Raw genomic sequence first — 25524 nt, 5'->3', positions numbered from 1 at the left:
GGTGGGCCACGTGCGGCGCCCCAGCGATTCTCCCACCCGGCGGGGGGGTAGAATTCCGCCCAATAGGTCTGAGGATTGGGAGCAGTTTAGAATTCAGCAAAGAAGGACGAAGGAATTGATTAAGAAGGGGAAAGTACAGTACGAAAGGAAGCTTGCAGGGAACATAAAGACTGACACTAAGAGCTTCTACAGATATGTGAAGAGAAAAAGATTGGTAAAGAGAAATGTAGGCCCACTGCAGACAGAAACAGGGGAATACATAATAAGGGACAAAGAAATGGCTGAGCAATTAAATACATACTTTGGTTCTGTCTTCACAAATAAGGACACAAATCAGATCCCAGAAATGTTGGAGAATGAAAGGTTTAGTGAGAGGGAAGAACTGAGGGAGATCAACATTAGTAGAAAAATGGTGCTGGGAAAACTGATGGGATTGAAGGCAGATAAATCCCCAGAGTCTGAGAATCTGCATCCCAGAGTGCTTAAGGAGGTGGCTCTGGAAATAGTGGTGGTCATCTTCCGGGATTCTATGGACTCTGGAACTGTCCCTGCAGATTGGAAGGTAGCTCACATCACTCCGATATTCAAAAAGGGAGGTAGAGAGAAAGCAGGGAATTATAGACCTGTAGGCCTAACATCGGTAGTGGGGGAAATGCTTGAATCCATTATCAAGGACTTTATAGCGGAACATTTAGAAAGCAGTGGCAGCATCAGTCAGAATCAGCATGGATTTATGAAGGGAAAATCATGCTTGACAAATCTGTTGGAATTCTTTGAAGAGGTAACCAGTACAGTCGACAATGGGGGTGCCAGTCGATGTGGCATATTTGGACTTTCAGAAGGCGTTTGACAAAGTCCCGCATAAGAGATTATTGTGCAAAATTAAAGCGCATGGGATTTGGGGAAATGTATTGAGGTGGATAGAAAATTGGTTGGCAGAGAGAAAACAAAGAGTAGGGTTTAATGGGTCCTTTTCAAATTGGCAGGCAGTAACTAGTGGGGTACCACGTGCTGGGACCCCAGCTATTCACAATATATATTAATGATTTGGATGAGGGAACAAAATGTAACATCCCAAAGTTTGCAGATGATACCAAATTAGGTGGGTGAATTGTGACGAGGATGCAGGGATTCTACAGCAAGATCTGGACAGGTTGGGTGAGTGGGCAAACCAATGGCAGATGCAGTATAATTTGGATAAGTGTGAGGTTATTCATTTTGGAAGCAAAAACAGGAAGGCAGATTACTACCTGAATGGTTGTAACTTGGTAGAGGGGTGTGTCCTTGTGTACCATTCGCTGAAGGTAAGTATGCAGGCAAAGGTATGTTGGCCTTCATTGCAAGAGGTTTCGAGTATAGAAGCAGGGATGTATTGCTGCAATTGTACAGTGCCTTGGAGAGGCCACACTTGGAGTATTGTGTGCAGTTTTGGTCTCCTTCTCTGAGGAAGGATGTTCTTGCTTTCGAGGGAGTGCATCAAAGGTTTACCAGATTGATTCCAGGGATGGCGGGACTGTCATATGAGGAGAGATTGACTAGGTTGTGATTGTTCTCGCTGGAGTTCAGAAGAATGAGGGGGGATCTCATAGAGACTCATAAAATTCTAACAGGACTAGACAGGGTAGATGCAGGGAAGATGTTACCAATGATGGGTGTGTCCAGAACCAGGGGTCACAGCCTGAGGATTGAGGATAAACCATTTCGGACAGCGATAAGGAGACACTTCTTCACACAAAGAGTGGTGAGCCTGTGGAATTCATTACCACAGGAAGTAGTTGATGCTAAAACTTTAAATATATTCAAGAGGCGGCTGGATGTAGCACTTGGGGAGAATGGGATCAAAGGCTATGGGGAGAAAGCAGGATTAGGCTATTGAGTTGGATGATCAGCCATGATTGTGATGAATGGCGGAGCAGGCTCGAAGGGCCAAAAGGCCTCATCCTGCTCCTATCTTCTATGTATCTATGTATCTATAAAGGTCATTTCTAGGAAACATGCAGCCTTATGGTTGCGGTGAGTAAGATAGTGTGTAAACACCTTTTTTTAAAAAAAAGAAATTGCACGGGATGTGGCCTTTGCTGACACAGCCAGCATTATTGTCCACTTGGAAAATGTCTCAGAAGGATGATGGTGAACCTTCTTCAACTGATCCAATCCATGTGGTGAAGGTACTCCAAAGTGCTGCTGGATACGCAGTTCCCAGATTTTAACCCAGTAATGTTGAAGGAACGGTGATATATTTCTAAGTCAGGATGGTGTGTGACTTGGAGAGGAACTTAACTATGATAAAGACTTCATGAGATGCCCATTATTTTCTCCTATTTATTTTGAAAGGAAGTGAATACCAGTCTGCTAGGCCACTACAGCCCATTCACCTGTAAAATAATACAAAGAAGTGGTGCGCAGCAGGATTCTATAAACTGCAAAGAGATAATTGACCCTTCATCTCTTTTTGTGTTGGTTGAGGAACAAATACTGACTAGGATACTGGGAGAATGTCTTTCCTCTTCTTCCAGTATTGCCATAGAAACGTTTTTGTGAATGCCTTAGTACTGATAGGATCTTGATTTATTATTACCTCCAAATGGTAACACCCTCAAAAATGCCGTACTACTAGGTTTCAGGGATGGGAGGAGCAAGGAATGATGGAAATGAAGGACGTATTTCGAGAAGGGCGGTTTGTGAGTTAGGAGGAGTTTGGGGGGGGGGGGGGGGAGTTTGGGATCCCGCGGGGGAAGGTTTTCAGGTACATACAGGTATGGGGTTTCGCGAAAATGGGTTTTCCGACTTTTCCGGTGGCACCACCATCCTTGTTGTTGAGGGGGTGATGGGGCTGGAAGGGGCGGGGGGGGGGCAGGTGGGGGTCATCCCGGTGATCTGTGGGAGAATTTTAAAAGAGTATATGGCATTTCTGGAGGGGGTTAAGGCCAAGCGGGCGGGGGCACTGGAGGAGGGGTTATGGTGTGAGGTGCTGTGGAGGATGAATGCCTCAATCACATGCGCGAGGCTGGAGTTGATACAGAAGGATATAGTACATAGAGTGCACCTGAGGAAGTTGGGGATGAGCCGGTTGTTTGGATGCGTGGAGGACACTTGTGAGCATGTTTATGTTCAGATCCTGCCCTAAGTTGGAGAAATTGTGAAGGTTCTTCTGCAGCATCCTATCGCCGGATTTGCACGTGGATTTGGAGCCCAGTCCCCTGGGGGCCATTTTGGGATGCCGGACTTGCCAGAGCTGCAGAAGGGAGCGGGAGCAGATGTTTACGCCTTTGCCTCACTGATCGCTCACAGGGGTGGAGGTCACTTGCTCCACCCTGTGCCTCAGTGTGCTGGGGGATCGAATCGAGTTTTTGCATCTGGAAAAGGTGAAACTTGCTTTGAGAGGGGGGGGGGGGGGGGGTTCCACAAGAGATGAGGTTTGTTTGTCCTACATTTCAAGGAGCTGGTTACCACCAGCTGTTAATGGGGGAAAGGGGGGGGGGTGAGTGGGGTGTTTGGTTGAGGTTAGGGGTGTGGGGGGTTGTGTTGCTTTTTCTTTCCTGTGTTGTGTGTTTGAAATGTTAAAATATCAAAAAATATTTTCAAAACAAAAGTGCCATACTCGCTCAGTGCAGCAATGAGGTGTCAGCTTCAATGACTTGCCTGTATCCTGCAGTGGGGTTTGAACACACACTCTTCGAGTCCAAAACAAGAGCTAAACTGACGCTCTCCAGTAACTCTTCATGGAGAGGGTGTGTGTGCTTTAACGCTCTGGAGAGGGCAGGATCAAACTTTGCTGAGTTATACCATTCCTTTGGGACAAATTAGCCTATCAACTTTTAATCATTGAATCTAAAAATGGTTACAATACAGAAGGAGCCATTCAGACCATTGTGTCTGTGACAGTTCTCTGCATCGCAGCTAGTGCCACTGCCACCCCCAACCTTTCCTGTAGTCTTGCAAACATTTTCCGTTCCGGCAATTAGATTCATAGAATCTACACCACGGAAACAGGCCCTTCGGCCCAAACTGGTCCATGCCAACCAAAAAGCCCATCTAAGCTAACCCCATTTGCCTACATTTGACCCGTATCCATGATGGCAGTGTTGTCATATACATGGACCAGCATTATTGACATCTGCGGTTTTTCAATATCCACAAGTAATTGTGCAGTGCCAGCACTAGGAATCACTTTCCTATCCATGTATCTGGCCAAATGCCTTATTCAATTCCCTTTTGAAAGCCGAATTGAATCTGCCACCACACTCTCAGGCAGTACTTCCTCCATAGGAACATTTTTCCTCATGTCACCTTATGGGGAGGCAGTGACGTAGTGGTATTATCGCTGGACTAGTAATCCAGGAACCCAGAGTAATGATCTGGGACCCGGGTTTTAATCCCTCCATTGCAGATTCATTAAAAATCTGGAATTAAAAGTCTGATGATGACCATGAAACCATAGTTGATTGTCATAAAACTTACTTTAGTTCACTTATCCTCTTTAGTAAAGGAAATCTGCCATTCTTACCTGGCCTGGCCTACATGTGACTCCAGCAATTGGTTGACTTCTGAAATGGCCAAGCAATTCAAAAGCAATTTGGGATAAACAACAAATGCTGGCCCAGCCAGTGATGTTTGCATCCAGTGAATTAAAAATAAGTTATTTTGCAAACCTTAAGCCTGGTCCTCCCTTGTATCATGAACCTGCCATCTCTTGACTGCTTCATCTTACTCTCCATCTCTTTTGTCATCCAGGAAGCTCTGGCGTTGCTTGCTCCTGTGGGAATGTACCTTGACTGTACCCAGACCATCTCATCTTTAAAGAGATTTCATTGTTCTGTTACTGTTTTGTTTGCTCACATTTGTTTCCAATTTACTGGGGACAGGTGCGTTCTGATCACATTGAAATTGGCCCTCCTTCAATGAAGTATTTTTACACTTAGATTTCTCCTTATCTTGTTCCATAGTTAATCTAAACCTGAACTTGTAATGCTGTGTTCACTGTTCCCTAACTTTTTCCCTATTGACAATTGATCCACTTGACCTACCTCATTCCAGTCCAACATCACCTCCAGTGTATCTCTACCCAGGAATGTCTATGGTAGCACAGTGGTTAGCACTGTTGCTTCACAGCACCAGGGACCCAGGTTCGATTCGCAAGTTGGGTCAGTGCCTGTGCGGAGTCTGCACGTTCTCCCCGTGTCTGTGGGTTTCCTCCGGGTGCTCCGGTTTCCTCCCACAAGTCCCAAAAGACATGCTGTTAGGTGAATTGGACATTCTGAATTCTCCCTCTTTGTAGCCGAACAGGCGCTGGATTGTGGCCACTAGGGGCTTTTCACAATAACATCATTGCAGTGTAATGTAAGCCTACTTGTGACATTAAAGAGTATTATTATTATCCCTCATTGGATTGGAAATGTACTGATCCAGGATATTCTCCTGGACATGCATCAAAAACGCAGAGCAATATTACCAATGGTAGTAACTTGTCAGCATGGAAGGTGCTACGTTAGTTCCCGCAGCTTTAACTAAAATCTAGATATTCTGAATGTTTCAATGATGCATTTATCAGTAGAGTTAATATATAAATGAGACACCAAGACCAATATCAGGAATTTTGCTCTCTCCCAAACATCATCAGCGGCTGGTGTAAGATCTATCATTTTATTCTGGCAGCTGTTTATCGCTCACTAATATAAGTCAATAATGCATGTTTTGTATTAACACCGGCCAGAATTTTATACAGAGGACATGGCACTGGCATCTCGGCTGAAAGTTGGGATCCAGCCTGCCTCTGCTTGGATGTTACTCCCTGTAGCGATTTAACAGTTAATTGGCAGCTCTGAGAGCTACCAGCCTTTTAATTAACCGGCAGCTCTCTAGTTCCAGCAGCACCATCAGGTGGCGGCGGTATTCACTGAAGAGAAGCCATGCTGTCTTACATGCAGATAAATGCTGTCTTACTTGCAGATAATTTGGGGGTTTTGCTGGAGCCCGGGTAGGGGGTGGAGGGGGGGGCTTGGTTCGGCAGGGCAGTGAGTGGGAATGCGGATTGGGAAAAGCAGCTTCCATTGGCTCAGGTAGCCTGAACAGGAGGGAATCCTCCTCGGCCTACAGCCATGTGAGAAGAGGCCCTTAAGTGGCTGTTAATTGGTCACTGAAGGGCCTCAGTTAGCCAAAGAGTAGATGGTGTCCGATGTCAATGATGGCAGTGAGTTTATGGTAGGCACATGGCACCATGGCACCTGATTCTACACCCCCATCCCCACCATCTCCCAGCATGCTCCTGGGGGGGGCATAAAATTCCATCCAACATGTGTTCCCCTTGACATAATGAGCCTCCAGACTGACAAGTTATAATTTGCAGTCATTTGTTATTGGAACTGTGCGACAGCATGAATTAATTTAATATCAGAGAAATAAATCACATTCGTAACCTAAATGGGCATTATCTCCTCTTTCACCATCACTAGTAAACAGCTATTCCGATTAATCATAAATTAATGGCTGTACTCACGAAAGATCTAAATAAAACAAAACATTCCTCGTTAACGAGCTGTTCAAAGGAAATAATATTTAATATCAAGTCAGCAACCTGGACTGAAAAATAAGTAAACAAGGTTCACCTCATGCTGCTCCATAGGGAGGAAAAGGAGAGAAAAAAATAAAAAGAATAAGTTGGTATTTAAATAGATATGTTTAATATGACCTGGCAGTGGCGCAGTGGTTAACACAGCTGCCTCATGGCGCCGAGGACCCGGGTTCGATTCCGGCCCCGGGTCACTGTCCGTGTGGAGTTTGCACATTCTCCCCGTGTCTGCGTGGGTCTCACCCCCACAACCCAAAGATGTGCAGGGCAGGTGAATTGGCCACGCTAAATTGCCCCTTAATTGGAAAAAAATAGTTTGGTATTCAAAATTTTATAAATAAATAAATTAAAATATAACCTGGCATCAGAATGAACAATAACAACTTTGAATTCTAAAGTGTCCCTCACACATTGGGGAGGTAAAATGCAGAAGTGGGGAGCAAAGGGTTACTGGGAGACTTAAAGGCAAGATGGAGAAGAAGATTTCCTGAACAGAGGGAGGTGACAAAGTTGGGAGGTTTCAGAGTATAATGGTTGAAAGTTGCACAGATGGCGTGGAGAGTAGGGGGACCATCTGGGAAGGATAGAGCTGCACTGGAGGTGACCATGCAAGCACTGTTAATATGAACAGATAGACCAGTTGTTAAAGATGCTAGCACAAGTTGAAAGGACATACAAAAGACAACTGGAATTTGTGATTTTTGATTGACAGGTGGGGAACACCGAAGCAGGGAAGTGATTGAAAGGGAACTTCATTAGGCTGCTGTTGGACTAGAACATAAGGAATAGGAGCCGAAGTAGCCGATATGACCCTTGGGCTTGTTTCCCAATTAAATAAGATCATGTTGATCCTCAAGGGCAGCACGGTAGCATTGTGGGTAGCACAATTGCTTCACAGCTCCAGGGTCCCAGGTTCGATTCCCGGCTTGGGTCACTGTCTGTGCGGAGTCTGCACATTCTCCCCGTGTCTGCGTGGGTTTCCTCCGGGTGCTCCGGTTGCCTCCCACAGTCCAAAGATGTGCAGGTTAGGTGGATTGGCTATGCTAAATTGCCCTTAGTGTCCAATATTGCCCTTAGTGTTGGGTGGGGTTATGGGGATAGGGTGGAGGTGTGGACCTTGGGTGGGTGCTCTTTCCAAGAGCCGGTGCAGACTCGATGGGCCGAATGGCCTCCTTCTGCACTGTAAATTCTATGATCAACCTCAGCTCCATTTTCCCACCCTCAACCCATAGCCCTTGATGACTTCAGTTCCCAAATGTCCATCGCTCTCATTCTTGGACACCAATTATTTATTATCAGGTGAATATTAAAAACAATGGAAAAGGTGGTATGCAGATTCACTGTGATATTACCCGGAATGAGGTGTCAGTTATGACATTCAGTCTTTTATTTTAAATTGGAGCTGTTAATATCCGGTTAGGGTACAGTAACTTTTTGCTTAAGTTAGACGAAGTTTGAAATCCCAGATACTTACTAAGAGAATAAAGTCAAAAGGTGCCATGGTTTTACAAAAACAAAATGAATATTACAATCCAAAGTTTGCTTGAAAGTGAGAGAGAGCGGCATGAGACCAGGTGGCTGATTGCTGCAACATTTGAGATTCCATAACAACAGCACCTTATATGGCACCTTTAATATAATGAAATGGCCCAAGGTACTTCATAGGAAACAAAGTATGACACCAAGTCACATAAGAAAATATTAGATCAGATAACTAAAAGTCTGTTCAAAAGGTAGGCTTTAAGGAGTATCTTAAAGGAGGAAAATGAGGCAGAGAGATGCAGGGAGGGTGTGCCATAACTTGGGGCCTAAGCAACTGAAGGCACAGCCACCAATGGTGGAGCAATTATGATTGGGAATGCACAAGCAGTCAGAATTAGAGGAGCATAGATATCTTGGAGGGTTACGGGCTTGGAGGAGATTACAGAGTTAGGGAGGGGCATGACCACAGAGGGATGTGAACACAAGGATGAAAATTTTAAAATCAAGACAATTGCTTGACCAATGTAGGGGAACGGGATTTGTTGTGAGTAAAGAGCAGACACCAGAGATTTGGATGACCTCAGGTTTATGGAGGACAGAATGTGGGGGACCAGCTAGGAGTGCAGTGGAATACTGAGGCCCCCCCCCCCCCCACACCCGCCCCCACACACACACACTGAGTTACAGGGTAAAACGAGTCAGGGGGAGGGATGGAATCGATGACTAGGGAACGGAGCTTAGAGCAAGGACCAAAGATAATTGATTCAGTCTTCTCTGTTTATTCTGAGAAAATTTCTGCTCATCCAAAACCGGGTGTTGAGTAAGCAGTCTGATAATTTTGCAACATTGAAGTAGCGGAGTGAGGTAGTGGTGAGGTAGAGCTGGGTGTCATCAGCATGTACGTGAAAATGAATGCTGTGCCTACAGACGATGAGGCCAGGAAAGAGCAGAAGCACAAAGATGGACTGCAGAGGACGGCTGTCACCGCCAAACATTTTTAATGCCTTAATATCTTTCCTTTCCCCTTCCCTTTTGCAGCTTTCTAGATTTACAATATTTCACCTCTCATTTAGGGGGCTGATTTAGCACAGTGGGCTAAATAGCTGGCTTGCAGTGCAGAACAAGGCCAGCAGCGCAGGTTCCATTCCCGTACCAGCCTCCCCGAACAGGCGGCAGAATGTGACGACTAGGGGCTTGTCACAGTAACTTCATTGAAGCCTACTTGTGACAATAAGCGATTATTGTTAGGGCGAGGGAGGTAGTGGTATGGTGGTGTTGTCACTGGACTGGTAATCCAGAGACCTAGCATAATGCTCTGGGGACCTGGTTTCGAATCCCACCACGGCTAATGGCAAATTAGGTAGCATTGTGGATAGCACAATTGCTTCACAGCTCCAGGGTCCCAGGTTCAATTCCGGCTTGGGTCACTGTCTGTGCGGAGTCTGCACATCCTCCCCGTGTCTGCGTGGGTTTCCTCCGGGTGCTCCGGTTTCCTCCCACAGTCCAGAGATGTGTAGGTTAGGTGGATTGGCCATGATAAATTGCCCTTAGTGTCCAAAATTGCCCTTAGTGTTGGGTGGGGTTACTGGGTTATGGGGATAGGGGGGAGGTGTTGACCTTGGGTAGGGTGCTCTTTCCAAGAGCCGGTGCAGACTCGATGGGCCGAATAGCCTCCTGCTGCACTGTAAATTCTATGATAATCTATGATTTGGTTTTAAGCACCAATTCAACCTTTCGTCTAAAAAAGGTAGCCTGTATGAGCATGCATGCTGCCAACCCAGCTCCATGGTAGGTTTTGCCTCGAAATTAGAAGAAAATTTGTTCAAGCCCGACTCCAGTGTTTCAGTATATAACCTAGGTTGGCACTTCAATGTAGGTGATACAGCACTGTCCAGATGAAACGCTAAACTAAGCCCCCTCCCAGCTGTTCAGGTGCGTGTAAAAGATCCATACTGAAGATCGGAGTTATCCTGTCCAGAGCCGAAACAGATGAACTGGTCAATGGGTTTCACTGCTCTTGTAGAAATTCTGTTGCATGAAAAATGACTACAACTCTTATTGCAAAAGAACAGTGACTATGGGTGGATTTCTGCGGCCTTTCCTGCTGGCGGGATCTTCCGGTCCCGCTGAATGCAACCCCCTGCGGTGGGTTCTCCAGGAGCCATGCAAAACGCTGTAGACTTTGGCAGGACTGGAAGATCCTACCGGTAGCCAATGGTAAGTCGCTTCCACTTTCCACCCCCAGAAAGCACGGCGCAGGGGGCTGGAAAATTCACTGGTTGTCCTAAAGACATCAATGCTGCTTTATGAATGTGAATTATTTCTAGAAGCGTATATTTTCCTTTATTCCCTATCTCCTTAAAAAAATAATCTTGTGCATAATGGAGGGATCCACACAGATCGAGACAAACCATACATAATATGCACCACAGAGCGTCTCTACTGAGCTGCAAAAGCATAACCTGGAGTACTTTTACTCAACCAGTCAAGGTAGTCTTAAAAACTGAGTAAACATTACTTGCATGGAGTTCAGGTGAGTCATGTTTGTCACTTTTATCCGTGTAGAAACTGAGAGAGAGATTGTGTTGAGACAGCCAATTACAATGTTTGCAAAAGTAACCAATATTATCTGCTTGCCACAGCCATCGATTTCCTGGAAAAGATACTGACATTTAACTCTATGGATCGATTAACTGCTGAGGAAGGCCTAGCACATCTCTTTATGGGCCCTTATTCCTGCCCACAAGATGAACCAATATCACAACACCCTTTCAGGATCGAAGATGAAATCGATGACATACTGTTGATGGAAGCAAGTCGGAGCCAGATGTCGAACTGGGAGAGGTATGACATAATGATTAGTTTGAATTATATTCTGCACTCTGTATTAAGAAATGATTCTTAAGAGAGTATCCTTTCCATAGAATTTACCACTGCCCATATCAGAATATACTTTAATTCAATTATAGATCCCATTTGGACTTCGAACTTTGCGGCAACAGTTCTGAGACTTGGAGGAGCTGGTGACAGTGCACTCTTATAAGGAGGAAGGGTATCTAGAGGATAGGAAACCTTCATCTTCTTTCTCTTATCTTCGACTGGCTAAATCAATAATTATAGTGAAAAATGTTATTCCAGTGACTTAGTGGGATACAACCGAGTATTATACTAAGCCTTATGAAGCCTGGAAATCCTCAGATTTAAACCCCCCCCCCCCCCCCCCACACACACACACACACACACAGAGTTACAGGGTACAACCAGTCAGCATCAATCTCCTCCTCTGAAGTAAAATATAAATCAGCTCAGCTTATGACTTCTAACTTCAATAACTCCTGCTAGAGTTTCCATGTATGCCTATCGAAAGAAGATTAATTCAGGATCTGGCTGCTATGTCCTTCCCAGGCACTGACTAATGTTAAATGAACACTTGGGCAAGAGAACAGAAGCCTACCTTCACCTATAGAACTGCATCCCAACTAAAGTCAACTGTGAGGGCAAGGAGCAGATGTGTGGGCAAGGTAGGGAGGGAAGGAGTGGGAGGGAGGAAGCGTTTAGTCATTCTCCAGGCATGGTCTATGTTGAGGACAGAAGGAAATATTTTTAGAAATAAAACAGTGGGAAACAAATTGACTGTTGTTTGGGCAAACAGAAGATAAAATGCACAAATGTGAACGGAATACCACAGTTGCAGTGTGATATTCTTGTCCAGCTATTAATGGAAGCCAGTATGACTCTAAAATAAGAGTGGTGTTCACTAAATTAGCATTTTTTAAAAGTTAATTTACAAGATGTGGGAATCGCTGGCTAGGCCAGCATTTATTGCCCATCTTAGTTGGTCGTGAGAAGGTGGTGGTGAGCCGCCCTTCTTGAACCGCTGGAGTCCCTGAGGTATAGGTTGATGCACTAAGCGTCAAGAACCACAAAGACATGTGAGACTTTAACCAAGGCTTTAATACACTACATAGGAAGCTTACCCGACACAGACGACCCCAGACAAAATGGGTCAGGTCTCAGAAGCTGGGTCTTATACTAACTCCCGGGGGAGTGGCCAAGGCGGAGCTCCCGTGGCCAGGTCAGGTTACATACAGGTGACCGAACCTCTACAGAGCTACAGCACAATACACAGGATTGCAGGGCCACGTTACACACAACTATTATATAACTATGTACAATGCTAGGGAAGTACAGTGGTGTATCACCACATAGGTACAGTGCTGTTAGGGAGGAAGTTCGAGGATTTTGACCCAAAGGCAGTGGAAGAAAAGCGATATAGTTCCAAAACGGAAACTCCAGGTGCTGGTCTTCCTCGCTTTCTAATGGTCTTATCCTTCGGGATGGGATGGTCATAGGTTTGGAAGGTGCTCCCTAAGGCGAGTTGCTGCAGTGCATCTTGTAGATGGTACACACGGCTGCCACTGTTTGCTGGTGGTGAAGGGATTGAAGGTTTATGGAAGGGGGAGCAATCAAAAGAGCTGCTTTGTACCTGGATGGTGTCGAGCTTCTTGAGTGTTGTTAGAGCTACACTCATCCAGGCAAGTGGAGAATGTTCCATTACACTCCTGAGTTGTGCCTTGAAGATGGTGGACAGGCTTTGGGGAGTCAGGAGGTGAGTTACTCAATACTTTACAATACTGTGGGGCACAGTATTTATATGGCTAGTCCAGTTCAGTTTCTGGTCAATTGGTAACACCCAGGAAGTTGACTTGAAAGGACAATGTTGCCATAAGTTATCTCACAAAATACCTTGTCTTTTCCAGCGAAACATCATAATTTTCTGGCAAAAGTGATTGTATGCGGTGTAACAAATTGTTTTGTTTCAGGATAATTTGAATTAAAATTAAAACATTTTATAATAATAATATAATAATCGCTTATTGTCACAAGTAGGCTTGAGTGAAGTTACTGTGAAAAGCCCAAGTCGCCACATTCTGGCGCCTGTTCGGGGAGGCCGGTACGGGAATTGAACCCGCGCTGCTGGCCTTGTTCTACATTACAAGCCAGCTGTTTAGCCCACTTTACTAAACCATCCCCTTTTAAAGCATGTTAAGACTTCTATGTGCTGATATGTAAAATCATGTCAGCAGATTCTTTAAGATTTTTGTTCTTTAAGATTTTAGTTTAGACGGGCAGCATGGTCAGCGCAGGCTTGGAGGGCCGTAGGGCCTGTTCCTGTGCTGTACTTTTCTTTGTTCTTTGTTCAGACTTGCTGGGCATGCAAACAAAACGTGTCACTTGAATAATGTAAACGATTGCAACATTCTGAGAAGTATAAAATAAAGAGTTGGGTAGAATTTGACAACATTTCCATGGAAGCTAGCATCTGGCAACATTTTTAAGATTAGTCTGCCCTTCATCATTCCAGGAAATGTTTTACACTGGAGTAGGCAATTTATCTGCTCGGCTGCTGTTTCTTGCAATTGGAACATTTTAGTATTTTATTATATTTTTTAAATGTATTTTATTCCAAACGTATATGAAAAGTTACAACACAAACAATTCAGAAAATAAGCTTCCCAACACACGACTATATAGTTTGTACAAATTTTTCCCCTTTTTCGCGCCTCACCCCCCTCAACTCCCCACGACGAACAACTCCTCAAACACAGTCGCAAACATTCCCCACCTTGCCTCCAAACCTTCCGCTGAACCCCTTAACTCGTATTTGATCTTTTCCAGCCGAAGACAGTCACCCAGCCAGGCTGCCACCACAGGTGGCGCTGCTGACCGCCACTCTAATGAGATTCGTCGTCGGGCAATCAGAGAGGCGAAGGCCACAACCTCGGCCTTTCTCCCCTCCATCAGCTCCGGCTTCTCCGATATCCCAAAAGTGTCCGGCTCAACCTCCTCTCCCACTATCCTTGCTAGCACTGCAAACTCTCCCGCCCAGAATCTCTCCATTTTATCGCAGCCCCAGAACATGTGTGTGTGGTTTGCTGGTCCTCGCCCACACCTCTCACACCAGTCTGCCATCCTCTGAAAGAACCCACTTATTCTTGCCCGCGTAATGTGTATCCTGTGCACGACCTTGAACTGTATCAGGCTCATCCTTGCGCACGAGGAGGTCGCATTTACCCTTTGTAGCTCCTCACTCCATACTGCCCAGTTTATCTTCCCACCCAGCTCCCCCTACCACTTCTCCTTAATCTTCACCACCTGCTCACCTCCCTGCTCTCCCAGCCACCTGTATATGTCTCCGATCCTGCCCTCCCCTTTCACATATGGAAGCAGCAGTCGCTCCAGCAGGGTGTACCTCAGCAACCTGGGGAACTCTTTCAAATCTTCCGTGCGAAGTTCCTTACCTGCAGGTACCTATACTCACTTCCTCTCGGGAGCTCTACCCTCTCCTTCAATTCATCTATACTGGCAAACCCTTCTTCCAAATACAAATCCCTCACCTTAACCAGCCCCACTTCTCTCCATTTCCTATACATGCCATCTATTCCCCCCAGCTCAAAACCGTGGTTTTCGCACAACAGCGTTAACATTGACATCCCCTCTATCCTAAAGTGCCTCCTCAGCTGGTTCCAGATCTTCACCGTGGACTGCACCACCGGGCTCCCTGAGTATCTGCCTGTCGCCATAGCCCTTAAGCTGGACCCCTACAGGATTCCTCCTCTACCCTAACCCATTCTACCCCATCTCCTTCCCACCATCGCCTCAACTTCTCCATGTTCGACGCCCAATAGTAATGAAAGAGGTTCGGCAAAGTCAACCTCTGCCTCTGTAACAGGGTCCTCCTAACCCATGGCACATTCCCTGCCACACAAAATCTGAAATAATTGTGTCCAGTTTCCAAAAGAAGGCCTTTGGTATAAAGATCGTGAATGTCTAGAATATGTACAGGAACCTTGGCAGAATGTTCATCTTCACCACTTGGACCCTCCCTGCCAAATTCAAGTGCCGCGTATCCCAACTCTTGAGATCCTCCCGAGCCTCCTCCACCAATTTGTTAAATTCCATTTGTGAAGCAAAGCCCATTCCCTCGCTACCTGAATCCCCAGGTATCTAACCTGTCTGAAGCCTCCTTAAATGGCATCCGCCCTAAATAGGCTCGCTGTCCCAACTCATTCACCAGGAACATTTCGCTTTTCCCTTTTCATTTAGCTTATATCCCGAGAATGCCCCAAACTACCCTTCATACTCCCTTGCCATTCTGCCGACCCCCTAAGGGCCATTGCCAGAGGCTCTCCAGCCAGCGCAAACAGCAGTGGCGACAGCGGGCACCCCTGCCTTGTTCCCCTGTGTAGTTCAAAGTTCCGTGAATCCATGTCATTGGTCCTCACACTAGCCCTCGGTGCCACATATAACAGGCACACCCATGCCACAAACTTCGGCCCAAACCCAAACCTTCCCAGGACCTCAAACAGGTACCGCCACTCCACCCAATCAAATGCTGTGGAGTAAATTGTGGGACACAAGAGAGGTGAGAAACATGCCTTTTTAGTGACACTAGCTGCCGTAAAGAAGATATTTAAAGGGACAATTAAAAGGTAAGTGGGTCAGATAATGGAGGGAGGGGGGATCGGACCAGGTGAGGTTCGGGTCAGGGTTGACGTGGTAGCTCCCCCTTGGGGGGGGGGGGGGGGGGGGGGGGGTCATGCGTGTGTGTGCATGCGGTGTGTCCCTGGGTCTGGGATTTAAATAGTTACTCTGAAGTTAGAAGTGATTTTTTTCCTCTAACTCTTTCAGAGTAACTATCAGGGTAAAACTGGCACAGCTGTCCATTGTTAGCAATTTAAATAGCTTCCGGTTGGATAGTTCCCAGCCCAGCACAATTGTCCAGAGGAAGTTAGCATTTTATGACCAATTGCCGGGTGAACCCTTATGTGGGTACTTCCTGGAGGGCTTCCCCAGCGCATTATTGGGGTATCCCCCTAAATGCAATGCTGGCAAACCAGGAAGCTAACGGCCGTTTGTGGTATTTGTCTTTATTCCTTTTCCACTATGATAGCACTGTATCATATACTATCTTCAGCTGAAAGGTTTTTCTCATCGCAAGTGACCTTGAGGAAACTGCCCTTTCCTTACTGGAAAGTATCATGTAACAGCAGAGTAGAAATCTCTAATTGATTACAGCATAATGGGCACACATCCTTGTCCTATCGTTCTACCGAGCAAAGTGCACTATGCTGCCTCATAATCTTACTATCTATTCAAAACTAGACAGTGATCATCAGCACGTAGCCTGCAATGATAAAAATCATCAGGCGTCCCACCTCTGATTTCAAAGTACTTAAGAGAGTATTCTTTCCATAGAATTTACCACTGCCACCATGCCGCCCCTTCAGCGTAACTATTTTAAACACTCAAACCGAGCCTTGCACAGGAGACACCCACACTCCGGAGCCCCCAACCCCATACTAATCATCCCCCAGGGTATTCCCAAACACTCCCCACTCCGACCCCCACAATCCCCCTCGATCTGACCCCTCTGCCGGATCCTGACTCGAATCCTCCCTCTCCCACTGACCCAACCCCGCCCCAACCTATGCCCACCACCTGACTAGCCAAATCCCATCCACTTGGACACATCATCTCCCTGACCTGTCGATTTCACTGCCCCTTTAAACCATCTGCTTCCTGGCAGCCAGTGCAGTTAAAAAAAGGCGAGGTCCCTGAGCTTCAGTATTGCACTTCGCTGGGGCCTGCTAGGACTCTCGCTGCAGATCCCAAGAAACTCCACCCAGCGGAGGTTTCAATAAAATATTCCAGCCCAGAGCAAGTTAGTGTAATTCCAGCGGGACATGACTTTAAGCTGCTCTTTGAAAGTTATGGCACTTATAAATATATTTATCAGCTTCATAATGTGAGCGCGGCTATTATAGGCGGCCCCATTTGACAGTGTTTGCACTAACAAAGTGACTTCTGATCCCTGTCGTCTATCCCGGGGCACGAGGCAGGGATGTCCATTATCCCCTTTGTTATTTGCTTTAGCAATGGCGCCACTAGCCCTGGCGCTGAGGGCTTTGAAAACATGGGCAGGAATAGGTAGAGGAAGGGCGGAGCATAAGGTTTTGCTCAATGCCGACAATTTGCTGTTATATGTTAGGGATCCGGAGGCATTAGTGGGAAACAGTATGGGAATCTTGCAGCATTTTGGGGCCTTTTCTGGCTAAATATAGAAAAGAGCGAATACTTGGAGGTTGGGACACCGGGGCGGAGTGGGGAGCTTGGAGGGTTGCCATTCCGGCTAGCAGGACGCCATTTTCGGTATTTGGGAGTCCAGATAGGCTGGCACTGGGGGAAACTCTGGAGATTGAACTACACAAATCTGGTAGGGAATGTTAAGACAGACCTGCAAAGGTGGGACAGTCTCCCACTATCCCTGGTGGGTCGAGTGCAATTGGTTAAGGTGAATATCTTGCCAACAGTTTTATTTTTATTTCATGCCTCCTTGTGTTCCTGCCCAGGGTGTTTTTCAGGAAGACCGACCGGCTTGTCACTGGATTTATTTGCCCGGGTAAGGGCCCGAGGATCAGGCGGACAGTGCTCCAGAGAGAGAGATAAGCAGGGGGCTTGGCCTTGTCAAACTTTCAATGTTACTATTGAGTGGCCAGTGCTGAAAACGTGCTCGAGTTGTACAGGGGTTCGGAGGAGCTGTGGGTCTGGGTGGAAGCAGAGTCTGTGAGGGGGGCAAGCCTGGGGGCATTGGTAACCGCACCGCTCCTGGCAGACAAAACACTCGACTAACCCGGTGTAGTGGCCATGTTAAATATTTGGAGACAGCTCCGTCAACATTTCAATTTGAAGGCTGCCTCGAGGCTAGTTCCCATCTGTGCAAACCAGTTATTTGAGTCTGCTAGGCTGGTTTAGGGAGAGGGTTAGGGAGTGGTAGGAGAAGGGGTTGGAGAAGTTGGGAGATTTATTTTTAGAGGGTCGGTTCGCTAGCCTTGGGAAACTGAAGGAGAAATATGGACTAATGGATACTGATAGTTTGAGGTATCTCCAGGTGCCTAGCTGGGTGAAGCAACCTTCTACCTTGCTCAAGCAGATTTTATCTTGCTCAGGGTCGGAGGTGGCCAGTACATCGGGCATTTACCTGCGGTTAGTGGGGGAGGAGACATGCCTAGTTGAGGATGTGTTGGCAAAATGGGTAGAAGAGATGGGGCCGATTTTGGAGGAGGAGGTTTGGGGCGAGGCACTGAGGAGGATGAACGTGACCTCGCTCTGTGAGAGGCTGAATCTCATCCAGCTGAAGGTAGTGTTTCGAGCACATCTCACGAAGGCCAGAATGAGTTGGTATTTCAATGGGGTGGAGGATAGATGTGATCGGTGTTCGAGGGGGCCAGCGCACCACGCACACATGTATGTGCTCAAAGCTGGTGGGCTTTTTTGATACTATGTTGGCAATCCTGGGCATTGGGTTGGAACCTTGCCCACTAGTGCCGATTTTGGGGCTTTGGATGTTCCGGAACTGACAGAGGCGGGGCAGACGTCCTGGCCTTCGCCCCGTTTGTGGCAAGGAGGTGGATCCTCTTAGGCTAAAGGTTGACTACACCACCAAGCGCCTCGGCGTTGGTAGGTGACTTGATGGGGTTTTTGCATCTCGAGAAGATCAAGTTTACCTTGAGAAGTTCAGTGGAAGGATTTTGCTGCAGATGGCGGGGCATTTATATAATGTACTGTAAAGAGTTGGTCACTATTGATGTTGTCTACATGGACTTTAGTAAAGCATTTGATAAGGTCCCTCATGGCAGGCTGGTGCAAAAGATTAGATCACATGGGGTCAGGGGTGAACTAGCTGGATGGATGCAGAATTGTCTTGGCCATAGAAGACAGAGGGTAGCAGTGGAAGGGTGTTTTTTCCAAATGGAGGTCTGTAACTAGTGGTGTTCCACAGGAATCAGTTCTGGGACCTCTGTTCTTTGTAATATGTATAAATGACTTGGAAGAAAACGTAGCGGGTCTGATTAGCAAGTTTGCGGATGATACTAAGATTGCAGGAACTGCGGATAGTGATGAAAATTGTCAGAGAATACAACAGGATATAGATAGGCTGCAAAATTGGGCAGTGAAATGGCAGATGGAATTTAACCCGGACAAATGCGATGTGATACATTTTTGGCAGATCCAATTCAGGTGGGAGCAAAAAATAAATGGCAGAACCATCAGGAGCATAGAGATACAGAGAGATCTGGGCGAGCAGGTCCACAGATCCTTAAAAGTGGCAGCACAGGTGGAAATGGTGGTAAAGAAAGCATATGGCATGCTTGCCTTCATAGGACGGGGTGTCGAGTATAAAAGCTCGAAAATTATGTTACAATTATATAGAACGCTGGTTAGGCCACATTTGGAATACTGTGTCCAATTCTGGTCACCGCACTACCAGAAGGACGTGGAGGCTTTGGAGAGAGTACAGAAAAGGTTTACCAGGATGTTGCCTGGTCTGGAGGGTATTAGCTATGAAGCGAGATTGAGTAAACTGGGATTGTTCTCCCGAGACAGATGGAGGCTGAGGGGTGACCTGATAGAAGTTTATAAAATTAGTAGGGGTATAGATAGGGTGAACAGTTGGAAGCTTTTTCCCAGGGCAGAAATGACAATGACAAGGGGCACAAGCTCAAGGTGATGGGGGAAAGGTTCAGTGGAGATGTGAGGGGCAAGTTTGGATAGGCACATGAACAGATGGGGTATAGAAGGATATAGGCGGTTGGTCTAGATGAGGCACGTGATTGGCACTGGCTCGGAGGGCCGAAGGGCCTGTTCCTGTGCTGTATTGTTCTTTGTTCGCTGTTGGGGGAGGGGTAGAGTGGCTGGGGCAGGATTTAGTGGTGAGGTTATATTGTTGTAAGGGGAAGTGGGGGTTGGGTTCTTACTGTTTAGCTATTATTCTATGTTATTATATGCTTCGTATAAAAATTACAATAAAACATTTCCCAAACTTTCACAAGTTCTGAAATATTATAACATTTCTTGCCTGACAGGGACCTAGTCCTTCTGCAACAGGTCTATTCATTTCACTCCAGATAGGTCTTGTAGCTGGTTTCCTGTCACTTGTGCACAGCATTTCAAGTCCAGGGATTGGATGTTCTAGAATGTATCCTTATCAGTCCAGAGAAGCAGAGCAGTGTACTTTAACAATAAAAGTGATGACCAGTAAAAAATTAATCTATTCCACGATTAACGTTTAGGATGCGGGAGTGTTTTTTCTTAATCGTTCATGGGATGTAGGCATCACAGGCAAGGCCTGCTTTTGATGTCCATTCCTAATTACCCTTGAACTGAGTGGCTTGCTAGCCCAGGGGCTGGTTTAGCACAGTGGGCTAAACAGCTAGCTTGTAATGCAGAACAATGCCAGCAGCGCGGGATAAATTTCTGTACCAGCCTCCCCGAACAGGTGCCAGAATGTGGCGACTAGGGGCTTTTCATAGTAACTTCATTGAAGCCTACTTGTGACTATAAGCGACTATTATTATTATTTCAGGGGGCTTTGGAGAGGGCATTGCTATGGATCTGTTGTCAAGTGTAGGCCAGACCATGTAAGGATGGTAGATTTCCTGCCTTAAAGGACATTAGTGAACCTGATGGGATTTTATGACAAATCAACAATTGTTTCATGGTCATTTTTAGACTTTTAATTCCAGATTTGGTTTTATTGAATTCTGATTCCAACATCTGCCACAAAGGGATTTGAAGCCGTGGCGGGGTGGTTGGTAAATCCCACCGTTAGTCACCTTTTTGGGGCCCTGGGGAGTTTCTCACCGGTTTAGACCACACTTTGAATGTTTTTCAACACTGCGGAGCTGAACTCAAGAGATTGGGCCCCCATTTTGAAAAGGTGCACCAATCCGTAAGTTGGTTCCCCCACACACACATGGCCATTACCCCACGCACCCCCAAGTGAGGACATCCCATAATGGGGTTCCTGGGGGGTGGGGGGGCTACACCCCCTTACGGGACCTCCCCTTCCAGGGCCCCACCCGTCAGCCCCCAATCTCCCAGAGGCCCCTTCTTACCTGCCCTGCACACCCCCAACGTTCATACCCCCATCCTCCTTTCATGGGCATGGCCCCCCCCCTCGGACCCTGACCCTTGGCAGTGCCACTCTGGCACCTAGGCACCCGTGCACCCTAGGCTGCCAGTGCTTCTATCAGCTTGGCACTGCTGCCTGTGCACCTTGGCAGTGCCAGGGTGGCGCTGCCAAGGTGCCAGCCTAGCAGTGCCAAGGTGCCTGCGTTTGAGGGGGAGGGCCAGGGGGCCACCCTGCACTAATCTCTGGCCACCCCCGCGTGCTGTTCCACGTTTGTTTGGACCAATACTGAATGGCACCTGGCTGCGGCCTCGCTGGGAGGCCGGCAGGTCCCGGATGGCTAGTAGACACCGGGTAAGTAGGCTTCAAGAAAGTTTAAGGCCGACTTATGCAAGCACAGCTTGATCCCACCCATTGTGGGCGGGTTCCTGATCCCAACGTCTCGTGGGATTTGGGTAGATCCTGCGGGATGTCGTGGCTGTCAGGAAGCCCGTGGGAAGCTTCACCCGGGGTCTTCCAGCCATGTTGCACTCCCATTCTGGCTTGACGTGGCCGGTAGAATGTGCCCTTTAATTCTTTTTCTTTTAATTGTACATTTTGTTATGTGATATTCCCATGAGAAAACATTAATGAGTCTATAAACACAAGTATGCCTACTTGTAGAGCAGTGTTACATATTTCAGTGTCAGGTGACATGAATATGGATGTGAAAGTGTTATCCTGCATTGCAGTGGCGATGAGTCATCACCACCTCTTTGCTGACTGAAGCAAATGTCCACCCATCTTGGGGCTTGTTTCTCCTTCTATGATCCACAATTCAAGAATGTGTGGTCACAGAACATGTGAGCAAGATGCATGCTCAGCGACCTCATCCCAGAAATTTAAGTTAATTTTAGTCGAAGTAATACTGACAGTGGATTTGAAAGCAACAAGGATTCTCTCTCAATGGGTTATAGTCGATTTGAAGTTGCATAATCATTTTTAAACATTCATTCATTCATGAGATACGGATGTTTCTGGCATGGCCAGCATTTCTTGCCAATCTTTAAAACAGTTGAGAAGGTGGTGGTTGATGCACGATCAATTGCACAAAGACTAAAGTTGGGTACAACTGTGGCTTTATTACAGTCAGATGTATGGCCACCTGCTGCAACTGGCGAAATGGCAGGGCACTGGAGGTCATGCATATTTATACAGTTCTCCGTGGGCGGAGACAGCCGGCAGGAGCTACCGGCGAACCTGTAGTGCAGGTCCTACCTTACATCTCCTATTACAGTGGTTCACCACATTCACCCCCTGTTAAAAATGAGTCCGGCGGGGGGTGACGTGGAACTAGATACAAGTAGTGCAATTATGTACAGTGGTAGGGAAAGAAAAGTCCACGTTGACGGTCCGGAGTCCGTCAAAGGTTCAGCCGGTCCGGTGCTTTGGTGCTTCATTGGGAGCAGCATAACGGTGGCGGCGAAGTCGGTGCTGGTGGAGGTGAAGGTGGCACCGATGGCGGTGGTGCTGATACTGGCCAGTCATCGGGGAACTCCGGGAGCGTGCCTTCGTCCTCTTGTGCGGAAGGGGGGGGGGAGGGGAGGGGGTCTGGGGGGGTCAATATTGGCGGCGCGGTGGGAGGTGGGGGGGGGGGGATTTTTGAGGTGGAACCTGACGGTGCCAGGTCCCTGAGTAGACAGTATCTTGGCGGCCGTCGGGGAACTCAACATAGGCATATTGAGGGTTGGCGTGGAGCAGGTGAACCCGGTCCACCAAGGGGTCCGCCTTGTGGAGTCGGACGTGCCTACGGAGAAGGACCGGTCCTGGAGCAGCGACACCCCGGATGTGGACTTCCTGGGGAAGTTTTGTGAGGCCACGAAGAATCCAGCACGAGTTTTAAGGATACAAAGAAATAACATTTATTTACAATAACATATATATACAACAGCAACTTCACTTGCTGCTCACTCCTCCCTACTGGTTCCAAACTGGCCAGCTTTATTTATACAGGGAGTCTGCTCATGATTTCTCCGCCCCCCCTCATTGGGGAAGCTCATACTCCCACAGGATTGTGGGATTGTCATTAGTCCCCAGCCAATGGTAAGCAGGCAGGTTATAACATCCCTCCCCCCAAAGTCCAAAGAATCCACCGAAGACCCTGGCGAAGGAGGGCGTCAGACACGTTTTGCCGCAGGCCGGACACCATTTGCACGAGGCGCTGGATCGGGCGACGTGTAACGAGACGGAGACCGGCGCTTCCGTGATGAACGGCGTAACGGTTGTACGTCCACAGCCCGTGGGCCCGAGGATTCCCCCTCTGATGCGTCCTGAGTCTCCATCTCGGAGTCAGAGTCTGCTGCCTCTGTCATCTCGGCGTCTCTATCTCCATGCGGTTCTGTAACGACCTGCGCAGGCTTTGAGTGAGGCACCAGAGGAAGGATTGTGAGGACTACTTTCCATTGTCTCTGGTCTCTGGGGCTGTAGAAATGAGCTCTGGGGGTGGGGAATCTTTGGACGGGATAGTCTTCTGGACCGAACATGGTCTACATGTTTGCGCTGGAGACGACCCTGGGCTTGCACCTGGTAAGATATAGGGCCCGTTTGGCGAAAGATTACACCAGGGACCCACTGGGCACCGCCAGCAAAATTCCGAACGAACACTGGGTCACCGGGCGTAAACTGCCGAATCGGCCGATGCCGAGAAAAACCATGTCCCTGCCGTTCTTGTGTGGCGGCGTACTTTTGCGCCAATGTCCGGGAAAACCATGCTAAGGCGGGTGCGAAGTTTCCAGCCCATTAGGAGTTCTGCGGGAGCTACCCCAGTCACCGCATGTGGGGTGGTCCTATACGAAAACAAAAAGCGTGCCAGTCTCGTGTCCATTTACCCGGAAGACTGCTTCTTCAGGCCTCGTTTGAATGTCTGCACTGCGCGATCCGCCAACCCATTTGAAGCCGGGTGGTAAGGGCAGTGCGGATATGGTGTATGCCGTTCATCTTCATTAACCTCGCAAACTCCTCACTCGTGAATGGAGTGCCGTTATCCGTGACCAGCACCTCGGGGAGGCCATGCGTACTAAAAGACAAACGCATCTTCTCAATTGTTGCACAGGACGTTGTGCCTAGCACCTTATGCACCTCTAGCCATTTAGACTGGGCGTCGATTAATAGAAGGAACATGGATCCTTGAAAAGGGCCTGCGAAATCCGCATGCAAGTGCGCCCAAGGCCGCCCTGGCCATTCCCAGTGAAATAGGGGCACGGCCGGCGGAAGCTTCTGATGCTCCTGGCAAATGGAGCAGTTTTGGGCCACCTTCTCAATGTCGGTGTCGAGGCTTGGCCACCAGACATAACTCCGGGCCAACATTTTCATTTTGGTCACACCTGGATGCCCATTGTGCATGTCTCTTAGTATCAGCTCCTGTCCTTTTTCCGGGACAATCACACGCGTCCCCCACAAGAGAATACCGTCTTCCATGCTAAATTCTGACAGCTTGGAGGAAAGTGCCCGCAACTCGCCTGGGAGCTGTCTGTGCTGCCCACCATACAGGACTATGTGCCGAACCTTTGACAGGACTGGCTCCGTCTGGGACCACTCACGGATCTGTGATGCCATGACAGGCAAGGAGTCCATAAAATTTAGGGTTGCAACCACCTCACTGGTCGTGGGGGCCGGTCGATAAAGGCAATCGGCTCAGTGCGTCGGCATTCGCTATCTGCGTTCCTGGTTTGTGCTCCAGAGAATACTCGTACGCAGCGAGCAACAAAGCCCAGCGCTGGATCCGTGGGGCAGCAATGGGCGGTATTGGCTTATCCTCTCTGAAAATTCCCAGCAGAGGCTCATGATCAGTCACGATAGTGAAATGGCGGCCATACACGTACTGGTGGAAACGTTTCACCGCAAAGACCACTGCCAGCCCCTCCTTCTCGATCTGCGCGTATTTTTCTCCGCTGCAGTCAATGTGCGGGAGGCGAAAGCTATCGGTCGCTCGGCCCCGTTCTCCATCTTGTGGGACAGGACGGCCCCAATATCATACGGGGATGCATCACATGTGACGAGCAAAGGCTTTCCAGGATCATAGTGGGTTAGTAACCCAGACGACGACAATTGTTGCTTTACCCGCCGGAAAGCGGTTTCTTGCAGCTGACCCCAAACCCAGGTGTGATTTTTCTTTAGCAGAAGGTGCAACGGGGCCAGCGTAGTTGCCAGATTGGGGAGGAACTTCCCGTAATAGTTTACGAGGCCGAGAAAAGAATGAAGATGCGAAGTGTCAGTCGGCGCGGGGGCCTGGTGAATCGTGCGCACCTTCTCTGCGACGGGGTGCAAACCTTCGCGGTCCACCCGATAACCCAGGTAGACTACTTCCTTCACCTGAAAGATGCACTTTGTGCGACGTAAACGGACTCCAGCCTCCAAAAAGCGTCTAAGGACAACCTCCAGATTTTCCAAATGTTCCTGCTCCGATGTCCCTGTGATCAAAACGTCATCTAAGTTGGGGCAGCACGGTAGCCTTGTGGATAGC

The 25524-nt window shown here is 47.8% G+C and overlaps 1 protein-coding gene across 1 annotated transcript in view; it reads left to right on the top strand.

The window, feature by feature from the left end:
• The window catches only part of LOC140409183 (mitogen-activated protein kinase 4-like), a 248814-nt gene that overhangs the window by 199770 nt on the left and 23520 nt on the right, over positions 1-25524 (top strand). The window contains exon 5 of the mRNA XM_072497418.1: positions 10693-10894. Coding sequence (XP_072353519.1) covers positions 10693-10894 — 202 coding nt within the window. The remainder of the gene's footprint in view (positions 1-10692; positions 10895-25524) is intronic.

The sequence above is a fragment of the Scyliorhinus torazame genome, chromosome 3 (genome assembly GCF_047496885.1).
Source record: "Scyliorhinus torazame isolate Kashiwa2021f chromosome 3, sScyTor2.1, whole genome shotgun sequence".
Taxonomy (NCBI): domain Eukaryota; kingdom Metazoa; phylum Chordata; class Chondrichthyes; order Carcharhiniformes; family Scyliorhinidae; genus Scyliorhinus; species Scyliorhinus torazame.
The sequence above is the reverse complement of the archived record's forward strand: the minus strand, read 5'-3'. Positions and strand labels throughout refer to the sequence as shown.